General features: G+C 40.7%; 1 protein-coding gene across 1 annotated transcript; it reads right to left on the bottom strand.

Moving 5' to 3' along the window:
- Positions 1-3898: 3898 nt before the first annotated feature.
- On the bottom strand, positions 3899-12935 carry znf281a (zinc finger protein 281a). The gene is made up of 7 exons (XM_005921874.3): positions 12779-12935; positions 10546-10999; positions 8817-8918; positions 8186-8312; positions 6276-6359; positions 6034-6152; positions 3899-5920 (listed from the first exon to the last, which is right to left on the bottom strand). The coding sequence occupies exons 2-7, from the start codon at positions 10948-10950 to the stop codon at positions 4334-4336; spliced, it is 2424 nt and encodes an 807-aa protein (XP_005921936.1). The 5' UTR covers positions 10951-10999; positions 12779-12935; the 3' UTR covers positions 3899-4333.

Raw genomic sequence — 12935 nt, 5'->3', positions numbered from 1 at the left:
TGATAGAAAATCCAGTAATTTATTAACAAGATGGAGCTAGTAAGTCTGGGTGTGGACAACATAACCTAGGTAAACTTCACCTAGAAGTCAGCTAAGTTTTGTTTGTGGTGACAGAAAAACAGTCTGGTTCCCATTTCTATATAAGGAAGCAGTTTAATTCCCCTCATAGGTAATAAGGGGGAAATGAGAAGTATCACCCTCCCCTGAGGTAAAGTTAAAGGTTATTCTCATCTGAAGCACACAGTGCCTCGAATCCATTTACTTCCACAGTAGTCTATCATCAATAACACACAGATGTTTGTAACCCAGTCAAAGTAAGTATAGTTTTGAATGTTCGTGGCATTTAAAACAATCCCCGCCATGTCATTTAAGCTGTCACGGAAAGTGACAAATGTGGACGAGCAGAAGTAAAAAGATTCTTCAATTGTCCACAAAACACGATTTATATTTACTGCTGCTTTTCCTTTTTTTTCTGTCATATATGCTCACCAGCTACTTTGTTAGGTACACCTGTTCAACTTCTTGTTACTTCAAATGTGTAATCAGCCAACCACATGGCAGCAGCTGAGTGGATTTAGGCATATAGCCATGGTCAACACAACCTGCTGAAGTTCAAAGCAAGCAACAAAATGGAAAAGAAAGGTCATAAAAGTGACTTTGATGTTGTTGTTACCTGATGGAATGGTCTGTGTATTTGAGAAATTGACGATATTTTGGGGATTTACCCAAACAAACATTTCTACGGTTTATAGAGAAGGATCCAAAAAATAAAATGTCCAGCAAGCGGCAGTTCTCTAGTTGAAAACACTTTGTTGACGTCAGACAAGAATGGCCCGACCATTTTAAGCTGTTAGTAAGGTAAAAGTAACTCAAACATTAAAACCAACATATGCAGAAGAGCATCTCTAAACACACCACATTTTGAACCTTAAAGTAGATGGGCTCCAGCATCAGACCACATGGGTGCCACTCCCGTCAGCTAAGAACAGATAGGTGAGGCTGTGGTTTCCACAGGCTCACCAAAACTGAACAACAGATGACTGGAAAAATGTTAGCTGGTCTGTTGTTTCTCAACCTGATGCAGGATTTGGATTAAAAGGTCAGAATGTTGCATAAACATGAAAACCTGCGTTCCATCATGAATGGACTGTGATACCATCATGTCAACCTGGACCAACATCTCAGATTAAAGCTGCACCTTGTTGAATCTATACCACAAAGAATTAAAGAAGTTCTGAAGGCAAAAGTGGGTCCAACCTGGTACTGGGGTGAGTGTGGCTCAGGTGTTAGAGCAGATCCGCTACTGAGTGGAAGGTTCGTGGTTCAATTCCAGTCTGCATTCCAAACATCCTTGGGCAAGATACTAACCCCAAGTTGCCCTCGGATGTGTTCATCGGGGTGTAAATGTGTGTGAATATTTATTAGTTTGCACTTGAGTTTAGAAGTGCTTGTGTGAATGGGGCATGTTGTATACAGCGTTTTGAGTACTCCGGGAGAGTAGAAAAGTGCTACATAAGAATGAGTCCATTTACTGGCAACCTGTGTCCCGTGAGTGTATGTACACCAGTGTATCGAATGTAATCTGATTCATCTTTCATTAACAAATAGCAAACTAATCTTCCCATTAGGCCTCCTTAGGAACTCACTGGTTACAAATCTGTTTCCTGAACACAATTTAATTCAATTTTATTTATGTAGTCCCAAATCACAACAACAGTGGCCTCAAGGTGCTTTATATTGTAAAGACACTACAATAATAAAGAGAAAAGCCCAACAATCAGATGACCCCCTATGAACAAGTATTTTGTTGACAGTGGAAAGGAAAAACTCCCCTTCAACAGGAAGAAACCTTTGTCACCTGATCCAGCCTTAATTATTATGCTTTGTCAAAAATGACAATCATATAATCACAAACACATGATCTATCAAACTCATTTTAGAGTCTGTGCTGTTTATGCAACTCCCGCCCCACCCCTTCCAAAGAAATGAGTTATTTAAAGAACTGCTTGCTGTCACTAGATGGTGAGGTCTATCTTTCTATCTAGCTTTAGTAAGCCTCTTATACATTATACTACACTAATGTGCCAAGATCTTCATTATGAGTAACTACACATTTGATAAGAACTTTGAAACAAATCAGTTTTCTTGGTAACAATTTTTATTATTTTTCTCCTACTGTCAGTTCTTAATTCGTTGGACAATCAGCCTCGCGAAATGTGTCACATGAACTTGAAAGAACATAAAAGTGAAAGATATCAGCTGCAAACATCTGGCTGTTATTAAAAAAAAAAAAAAAAAAAAAAAAAAAAAAGGGTAGCAAAATTAATTTTATACAGGGGTAACAATTCAGTAATGTGTAGTGTTTCGTACATTTTTTGTAAACAAGAACACCGAAACAATATGGCAAAAATAAGATGTGAGGGCGAGAGGAGGTTGAACTTAAGAGACTGAACACTGGTTGGCAAGAGACATTTACAGAAACAGCATCTTAATGGGTCACATGTACAAATGTCATGTACACAAATGTTTTAAAACAGTCGCACAGAATCATGACGTTTTTCTACACACAACAGCATTTCTGCTACATACGTCACACCGTCACTCCTTTTGTCCCTGGATTACTGTGATATGAGGTATACGTGAGGCAAATTCTTGCCTCAACATGGCAACATATTATTTCAGATATTACAGCATTGCATTCAGTCTGCCATGTTTGATGATTGCTTAAATGAGGCCATTAGGGCACAAAGGGGTTCAGCGACTCGGTCAGCAAAGTGATATAATTTCCAGCATTCGGGGCCAGTCGTTTCTATGGAAGACAGCGCAGTTATTGTTATGTTGTTGTCTTTACATAAAGTACATTTTCAAACCAGCGAGAAATTACATTAAACATTTACGAGACAATATTTTGTTGCTGTACTTCTAAGGAATAGGCACCCAATTTCTAACAGGACAAACAGGCTTGGTACTGCCAGCACAAGCAAAAGCTCTAAATGTATACAACACATTTCTCTATGTGTATACATGTTTCTGAGCTGAAGAAATACTTGATCACTATCACATTTTGTCATTAAAGTCAATATGAAAGCAAAGCTGATAAACTCGAGTAACAAGTCAAACTAAAACTAGGGGGGTTTGAATTACATTTACATTATCCCAATTAAATATTAGCATTTCTAACCCCTCCCAAAAACAGGAGGAGAAAGATCAAATCCCAGTTTTCCCATATCAACCCTCCCCTCATCCCATATGCTCAGCCCCAAGAACCCCCATCTGCATACAACATGTCTGATGTTTGAGCTTCCTTGATCCGACGTGGTACTTTACTCAATGTAAGAAATCGGTTCAAAGTGCTAATTGAAATAAGAGGAAGAAACAGAAGAGGAAAAGGGGAAGGCCATTCTATCGCTGTCCAACAGCAACCTCTATTGGCCAAAGAAAAGCCTTAACATCATTTTTGTTCTCCAAAAATACACCAAGGACAACATTTGACCCCTGAACCAGCCCCCTTTCTTCCTCAATTTGGACTGGAAGATGCCCAGAATGATTAAAACTGTTCTTTTACATAATATATATTTTTATAAATATATATATATAGATATATGTATTTATATATGGCCCTTATTGAAGCAAACATGAGTTTCACATTGACATTAAAGTACCATAATCTCTATATAGCCAAGTAGAAAGTGTTCTCAGTGTTCAAGTGAGCTGGCAGCAGTCAGTTTATGTCACACTCATTCAACAAGTAATAAAACATAAGAAATATCATCTTTGAAGTCGCAAATTTACACTTCTGAAAAGAGTGCTCACTGCACCTCGTAAGCCTCTCCTTTCTCACTTTTTCCTGAGTAATACTTTAACCTTGTAACAGACAAACACGTTTTATTTTGTTTTGTTGTTTTTTTTGCTAGTTTTATTCTGGGCTAATCCCTGCCATCGTGGTTATTTCTATGTTGTAAAGTTGATTGCTCAAACACTTCAGCTCGTTGAAAAAGAAATACGTCTGGCTCTTACCCTACACTTACTGAAAAAGTTCATAATTAATGACCAAACCTAATGTCACTAATGTGACCAGAATAAACAGTAAAGTACATATTTAACTTAAAATTACAGATACTTAAAAAAAAATAATAATAAAAAACTTGCATTTGCAGGAAGCCTTCCAGGCTCATTGCAGGAAGAGGAGTGGGCACAAAGACAAAGCATCAGTATAATTAAAATATAGATGTCACTTAAAAAAATAACAATAATAATAATAAAATAGGAGCACTGAAAAATTAAAATAAGGACATCAACTTTAACAACAGAGCATTTACTCGTTCTCAGGCTCTCATCTGTAGCTTTGGCTTGTCGGAGTTTTGGAACCTGTACTTACTGGCTCATTGACATCAGATAACAAACTACTATACCCTGAGAATTCAGACACAGGTGTCCGTATCCTGTGATCCACCTCCCTGCCAGAGTCAGTGCCGTAAGACAAGCCTCTGCCATCTGACTTAAACTGGGAGCCAAAGGCCTGGGCAAAGTTTTCAATCTGGTAGGAAGGCTTAGAGGAGTCCAGAGAGGCCAGATCCTGCGAGGGGGCCAGAGGGTAGGCTGCCGCTGTACCATTTTTGACAGGCGGGTGGTCCTTCTGGCTACTCAGGTCAGATGGGCTGATCTGGTAGGATGAAGGGGGAGTGGAGGAGTGCTGTTTCTCCATCTGTTCGGTGAGCTCCTGAGAAGGGGTGAGCTGCTGGTGTGTGGAGGCCTCCAGGCTGCCCAGGTGGAAGCTGTGCTGTGGTGAGGAGCCTGTCAGCATCGCAAAGTGAGACTTTGGCACAGAGGAGGACAGCGAAGACAGCGACTGGCCAAACCCGCACTCCAGTGGGGACGTAGTGTAGATGTTCTTGTCAGCGTAGATGGGATTTCCTGGGTGGGAACCAGTGAAGGGTCCTGAGGCAGGAGGTCCCAGAGGGAAGCCTGCACTGTGGCTGGTGCGCTCCAAAGCTTGCAGCAGGAAGCGGGAGTATTCGTGCATCATCACAGTCTTGTCTCCTGATGGGCTGGGTGTGTTGGTGTTGTGGCTGATGTCAGCACCATCAGATGTGGTAGGGTTCAGTGCCACATGTTGGTCATTGATGTCAAAGTGAACATCCTGGTGTGAGTTATCAGGTTTCTGGGCATAATGGTCCAGCAGACTCTGCAACACTTCATCAGGGATCCCTGACTTGTCAAGACTAAGAGAAGCATCGCTGTCCATTACACCAGAAATGCCACCCTGGATTACAGAAGGCTGGGAAGACAAGTGGATGCTTACATCATACTCAGTGCTAGATCCTCCAGCTACAGGAGGTCCCGAGGCGTTTGCATTGTTTGCTGCTTGAAGGTAGCGACGCTTCTTCAGAAACTGCATGGCGTCATCGTAATTGCTGCTGGTGGGTCCGACTTTAGCCCCATTACCCTGCAGGAGCCCAAGGCCATCCATACCCCCACCCTGCTCCAACGTACCTGCTTTGACCTGTCCCAGACCTGCTTTATCCAAGCCCTTACGATTGGCCTTTTTGAATGCCATCTTTGGAGCTTGGCCGTTGTGGCCTTGTTGCATTCTAGGGTCTGGCTCAGTAGAGGAAGAAACCGCTTGATTCTCCAGTGAGTATTCATGGATAGTATAGCCTCCAGATACAGCCCCATGCATGTGGGATGCCCTCAACCCCCCTCCATCTCCCTTCTTCTTTTTGCGCTCCCCACCCTCTCCAGAATTTTTAGACCTTCCCCTCTTCCTACCGCCACTCCCAGCATTTCCCTGAGTGATCCCATAGCTGCCATTACCCATTTCTACACAACTCAAGTCCATCATCCCAGGATCCAGCCCCTTCTTTATGGCTTCTCCACAGGTTCGCTTGTGCTTAAGCAGTCGGTCTGTCCGAGAAAAATACTGAAACAACACGAGTTGCATTTAAAAATGACTCAACTTATTTAAAAATAACAACAGTACCAATAAACCCTTTTGATGGATAGCAAAGAGGAGGCTTTAATTAGTTCACAAACCTGTTGGCAGGTCTCACATCTGTACGGCTTTTCTCCACTGTGCGTCCTTTTGTGTCTTTCCATGTGGTATTTCTGAATAAACCGCATGTTGCACTGGTCACAGCTAAATGGCTTCTCTCCTGTTACACAAAAACAGCCACTCTATAGGTTAGTCATCCTTTAGTGTGGTAAAAAACACATAATGACTCTTGAGTTTGCATTAGGCCCCTGGGTCATATGATTAGTTGTCATAAATTACTCACCACTGTGGATTTTCTCGTGTCGCTGGAGAAGGTACTTCTGAATGAAACTCATGTTGCACTGAGTGCATCTAAAGGGTCTTTCACCTGAAATAAGATCACATGATCACTGTGATGTTATAATAACTCATGTGATATAGTTCTTTAAAGCAGGATATACACATAACACGTACCCATGCACAACTTACGCAATTGAGGACAGTATTTACAAGCCGTCTGTGTGTCATAAAGGTGTTTATTCAACTTTGGCAGTCTGGCAGCTTGAACAAATACCTGGCTCACTCAACACAAAATGTGTGTGTGTGGGTGTGTCACTGCTATTGCAACACACAGCATTGGATTTCAGAGGTGCTTCCCATATCTTATTCTCTCAATTTTGCCTCTTAGAGTAAAGCCCATTGTTTTAAGGAGGAGAGAAAGAAAAACTTCTTCTCTAACTTTTCTTTTTATAAAAGGCATGTATGAGGTCTGTTTATTAAAAAGGAAGCAGCGCACAAAAATCAAAGACTATTCTCAATTTAAATTTATTCAAGTATGACAAATCTCAACTTAAAAATCCTCTTCCTGAAAATACAGAGTGACTTTCAGCACACCTGCCACTTTTAGAAAGTGCTGTGGAAGTCCTGATCTGACCTCTTGTACTTATGCCTCTGCAATCTCCACTAGTGTACCCCCATTAAGCCAAAACACTAAATGTGAATTTCATTTTCAAGGAAGGAGGAAAATTTGGAGAATCAGCTGGATGTTTGTGCAGGTCAAAAACTTCTGCGCTTTAGACCCACCTCATGTTGGTACACACAATCCATGATACGGACATAATTAAGTGACACAAAGTGGACGGATGGGGAGATATGTAAGGTACACCTTAGTGTGTAGTAGAACTCTGCACTGTCAGCCTTACCTCTGTAGATTAACTCACGAAGCAAAAATCCCATTAATGACATAATGCTTATGGTATGCTCTTCATCAAATGTGCCACCTTAAAGCTTGGACTCCTCAACAGAAAACTCCTAAAATCTGCCCCTTCTGCACTTGGCACTTCAGGGATGATCTTCCACATCAAATTCTACAATAGAAATTTGGGTTTTCTCGCTGTACACCCCAAAGGAGATCTGGCACATTAACACTAGCTCCTGGCCTGCTCTTTTAATCAATTTTCTATAGTCTATGACGATACATTTATCACACCACAGCTAAACATTCAGACAAAGAGCAAACAAAGGAAATAAAACATTTCTCAGACAAGGTCTGGAGGAGCCAAATTATATTTTACTTGATAACGAGACAGAAAGATTAACCAGCATGTGCACTTATGCACACATACAGGGATTTTATTTTTATTTACAGGAACTTCAATCAGCAAATGGATTAAGCATTATTGTAACCAGAAACTGTAATATAAAACCTTAAAAGAAGATGGATTTAATTTAGAAGTGGCAGCTAGTGCGATCATGTGCCCTTGTAAGCAGCAAACAACACATTTACAATTAAGCTTAATTATAGAAAAAAGGCATGGGTTCCCTTATGATGAGTAGTGATAAAAGGCTGTACAGGTAGAGGATAGGCCTCGCATCATATTTGTGTTTGCCTTTCACGAACAAAGAGCATCTAAAACAACCTGAATGTTAGGATAGCAGTGAAGCTCATGGCCTGGGATAACCTCTATTAAATGAAGCAAATTCAATAGATTTGATTAATCCAAAGCACTTAGTAAATACTGGACAAAGAACTATTTGAAGATAATATTACAGTAGAAAAGCAATAAGCTACGATGCATGGGCCAATGCAGCATCTGCCAAATGACATCATCATTTCCTTCCTTGTATTTATTGTGCTAACCACTGAGAACCCACAAGGAAATGCACAGAGCAGAAAAATCTAAGCACTGTGGTGAAATCGACACACTACAATACCTGTGTGAATGAGAACGTGTCTGCGTAGATGATAGGAGCTTCTGAAGGATGCATTGCAATGTTCACACATGTGAGGCCTGGATCCTGGAGACAGGTTACCTCCATCTGCATCCAGCATCACTGACTGCTATAGAACAATACAAGAGAGAGGGGGATGGGTAACAATTAGCCATCTTTCTCTAGATACATTCTCTATAGAATGTATCTAAAATATCACTGTGAAAAATATTGCACTTTTTTGCAATTGGTAAAATCTTCTAACTCAAAATGCATAATCTATTTTTTCAACATTAAACTCAACTTGTACTTAAAGCTCCATGTAACTCACAACAGAATTGAAATGAAACAGATGTTTGTAAACACATTGAAATCTCTGGTCCAGTAACAAAACTGTATTAAATGTAAAGCGATTGTATTACTTCACTTTGCATTGCTTTGATTAAAATTGATTGAAATAGACAAAATACTTTGTGCCAATCATTTTTTATGCACCCCCCCCCCGACATTCTTTTTTTTTTGTTTCTGCCTAAAGCAAATTAGCACACTTGTATGTTCTTTGTGATAATTATTGATGTGATGAGGACTAACTAAAATATGGTTGCATTCACAGTTTTATAAATACAAGACAAACCTTTGCGTCACTTCTCTTCTTTCTTGGTTTACCCTCCTGTCCATCACCATTTGACCTTCGACCTTTTTTCCCAGTGGGCTCCTTTTCTAACTGACTTGGCAGCTGTGAGGATGACAATAGGAGAGGGAGAGGGCCGTGAGAGCGAGCCATGACAAGAAAAATCACTTGATTGAAGGTTAAAGGCCTGCAGTCTCAAACTATCACGCAAACAGATCCACGTTTGCTGCTCATGCAAACAAACAAAACGCTTGGACAATCTCTTGTAATTGTCTCTTGGAAAGTGATTGCGCAAGATGTGGTTCTAGTGGGCAGAATTTATTGTTCTTTTATGGTTTAGCAGCCTCTAACTCACCACTTTTCATCTACTATTCTTACGAAACTGCACACTTTGCAAACTAAACATTCAAAATGACAACTTCTTAGTAAACTTCACTGCAACGAATGGCATTAATTCAGAGAACAGGAAAATGAGTGCCTTTTCTTCTATTTGTTTGCCTTCCTGCCCTGCAATTTCTTTCCCAGTAAGCACACTACTCTCCTCACTGCCATATGGAGGCTGATGGGACAAATGTGGGTGCACCTGCTGTTTTCAAATCAGCCCAGTCTTTAGGTCAATCTGGGGAAAGTCCAACCAAAATAAAAAGGGTCCAATTTTGTCTAGACTATGGAGTATTTAAAAGACAACATTTTGTAGGCATTGGTTTAATACCAGAAAAGGAAAAAAACATCTGGTAAAATGTAAATATTTTTCACTATCTTATGATAATTATTAAGCAATTTCTTTTTTTTTCTTTTTTAAGTATTACATTTATAAAACACTCTTTTATTGCAACTTGCTATGAAAATCTGTGGATTCTAAAGGCTCCCAATGTTGTGTAACAAAAAATGTTAAACATCAATTTTAAATGAATGCTGCTCAATGAAGACAATAATTGGCTGTTTTTCCATAAACAACACTGGCGAACTCTGACGGCTTGCTATTGTTAGGAGAACATGGATGTGTATATTTGTATCTGAATGAACACAAAGGAGATCTGAAATGAAGCACGTGCTCAAACAAGACAGCTGTGTCCTCGCCACGACGTTCTCATTCATGCCGAGGCTGGATGACGTCACCCTTCTAACCAGAAAGAGAAGCTACTTTGCATTTCATGCCGTCAATAGATTTAACGCCATATAACTAGTTTCCGTCAGGCTCTTCCACCTCAGGTTTTTCAGCTTATGACGTGCTTGACAACACAGCAGCGCTACTTGGGGATCAGACTATCCAAGACCCAAAAACACACTCATGATCAAATGCATATTACCATTTTTCTCTAATGTACGTTCCCAATATTATATTATTTACTCATCAAAACCACATGAGGCCATCTTATGATTAGAACACAAACAATTAAGGATTTTATGCTCAATTTCTTTGTTATATATGGTGTAAAATTCAATATTTCTAAATGTTATTGCAAATCTTTGTTTTGGTACATTCGGGGGTAATAAATTCAGAAAATAACGCAAGTGATTGTTCTCTTGTTTTGTCCAGCGAAGGCTCAAAAATGCTTCAAGAAAAACCATTGATTACTTTAATAAATTAAATGACTTTTTAAAATATTTGTAGCTATAACCTGATAATGGGAAGAAATTCAACTTTTAAAAAAAATCATACACATGTATGACTCACTTACAAAACTGCTAGAAATGAATCACAGTCTGCAATCCTCTCAGAAATACTTACACTGCCCATGTTGAGATCGTGCACCAATAAATCTTGGTTGTTACCAACATTTACCTCCAGCAGCTCTGTGCTCTTTACCAGGCCACCAGGGTAGAGAGGCAAGCGATAATCGTGCTCTGTCAGCTTCTCCTGCTTGATACCTATAGTGTGAACATAGTCTCCCACACCTGCACATCCCAGGCTGCCAGCCTGGTTGTCCATGGTGCAATCAGGGGAGTCACGCTCCTTCTTCAGGATCATTTCTTGAGGTGGAAGGTCCTGCATTACGGAATGGGCAGCCAGCCGTGTGAAGCTGGTGACAGGTGGGAGATGGCTGAACATAATCATGCCTGCTCCAAAACTGGAGTCCATGCTCCCGTTGCAGCGCAGGAATTCATTCCCTAGTTTGTCTTGAATGATGCTCATGGTGAAGGCTGGCGGGCAGGAAAACTATGTGGTGAAAATCAATGTGATCCTGTGAGGAAAAGAATGACAGCAGGACTATAATATTACATAATCACAATAAACTTTAAAGGATAACTATAACTAGTTATCAGGATGTGAGGACATACAAATAATAGTCAATAGACAACAGTTATGGAGCCGGTTAAGCTTAGCCTACAGGAATCGGTGTCACGGTCTCTGATCTCACAACTAGACGCTTAGTCGGATTAAAGTGACGATTTGTGGGTCAACAAAAGGCTACAGTCTCGAACAATGACAAGTGCAAATAAGCTGGTGGTACACTGTGCAAAATTCTTTTCCCAATTACTGTGTGCGTGCTCGATATTTTACAGGACAAAAAGGTGACAGCCAGAGCTGTTCTGGCCACAACATGAGAAGAGGGGACAGGATTGAACTTGTATGTTAATCTGTTTGATGGTGCTGTCTGACCCAGTCATCCTATTTGAATGAGCTTATCCGCCAACGAGAGCTCACACGGGCTGTATTAGAAAGACTGATGGTGTAATTACGTGGCTGCTACATAAACAACAGCAACCAAGGGGAACAGATCAGAGCACATGCTAGTATGCCAGTTTTGATCATAGTGAGGATAATGCATGAACACAGGACCCGTTTATTATCTGACCCACCGTGTACTAGACCACAAAGCAAGTTCCATCACAGAGAGCTCCAGGTAGTATTTCCAGTTTCTGAAACCAGAATGGGATGTTTACATCTAACACATAACCAAGATATTAGTGTGCATGTAAACATACTCAGGCTGGAGCCAAATGCACGCATCTGAACAAGATCAGGAGTTAAAACGTCATTATTTACATCCAAATCTAATTTTACCAATATTTGCTAAGATGTCTGTTTACATTATGATTCCCAGGATAATAATACAACCGGACAAAACTACAATTATATGTTGAACATGTCTCTCACCACTCCGCGAGTGCTTTCTGCCTGCAGCCTCTTGGGGTACGCTAGCAGAAATAACCAACTCAGCTAGCAAAAATCCAACTTTGTAAATAAAATAAATAAATAAGTAAAACAAACTTAGTCGAAGTACTTATCTATGTTTTTTTTTATGCGCTTAAGCAGATAAACTGTGTGCTCCCATATGGACATTTAGGAAAACTACCGTTCGTCTTCTTTGAAATTAGCTCCCTGGCTAACCATCTGGCTAACGACTCTTGCGGGGCCCTTCTTTGTGATGCAGGAGCAGGCAATAATTAATATCGCCATGCAATAACAGCAAGCAGATTTACGATGAGAAAAACGCCGAATGATGCGAATACGAACAGGAAAACGACTGTAACACGAAGAGAGACATTTCTTTCAAAGCATCTGAACAAAGTTAGTTAAGTACTTTTTCTTAACGCTGGGTTTGAATATTTGAATTAGAGGCAGGTATCACCACAGAGGTACACACAAGCCAAACTAAATCTGTGAGGTGGAGAAATGATCAAGGACAAAAGCTGTTTTGAGTAGGAACATGAAATAAATGACTACAACTTACATCGTGTGCTATTATTGAGGGGCTTCTTTAAATGTTGGCTTTGTTTCCCGGACAGTTAACCGATTGTAAACGATGGGAGCGACAACACGGGCATGACCCATAACAAACGGCCCACACAACCCCAGCGAACAATGATGCTCGCCCGACTAGCCGAGACGGCTAACTTAGCCGCTAACTAGCGGTAACGTTGCTGCGCTCCGCTTTGTTGTCTGTCCCGTACGAGGAGTTCAACCACAGCTCCCGCCGACCCTGTAACCAAAGTTGGATTTTATAAATTTATCTTACCGGTGCAGGACCATGACCCTGCTGCTTTGGCTCGCGTGGTTTACCCTCAGCTGTCCGTTTTTTAATATCTAGAGCCAAAACATTGTTCTCCCGCAGCTGCTGGGTTCTTCCATCTTTGCTCGGCGCGGAGCATTCTGGGTCTCGCAGGCGGACGCGT

The sequence above is a fragment of the Haplochromis burtoni genome, unplaced genomic scaffold, assembly GCF_018398535.1.
Source record: "Haplochromis burtoni strain Fernald_Lab_line unplaced genomic scaffold, NCSU_Asbu1 Contig_52, whole genome shotgun sequence".
NCBI lineage: Eukaryota > Metazoa > Chordata > Actinopteri > Cichliformes > Cichlidae > Haplochromis > Haplochromis burtoni.
Note: the sequence above shows the minus strand (reverse complement) of the source record. Positions and strands in the feature narration are given on the sequence as shown.

Bases quoted from the DNA above. Each gene is read 5' to 3' on its own strand.
- znf281a (XM_005921874.3), bottom strand. From the start codon at position 10,950: ATGAGCATCATTCAAGACAAACTAGGGAATGAATTCCTGCGCTGCAAC. The intron at 8,919-10,545 runs GTAAGTATTTCT...TCATCCTCACAG, and splicing joins ACGATCTCAACATGGGCAGT to CTGCCAAGTCAGTTAGAAAA. The intron at 8,313-8,816 runs GTTTGTCTTGTA...ATTGTTCTATAG, and splicing joins AGAAGAGAAGTGACGCAAAG to CAGTCAGTGATGCTGGATGC.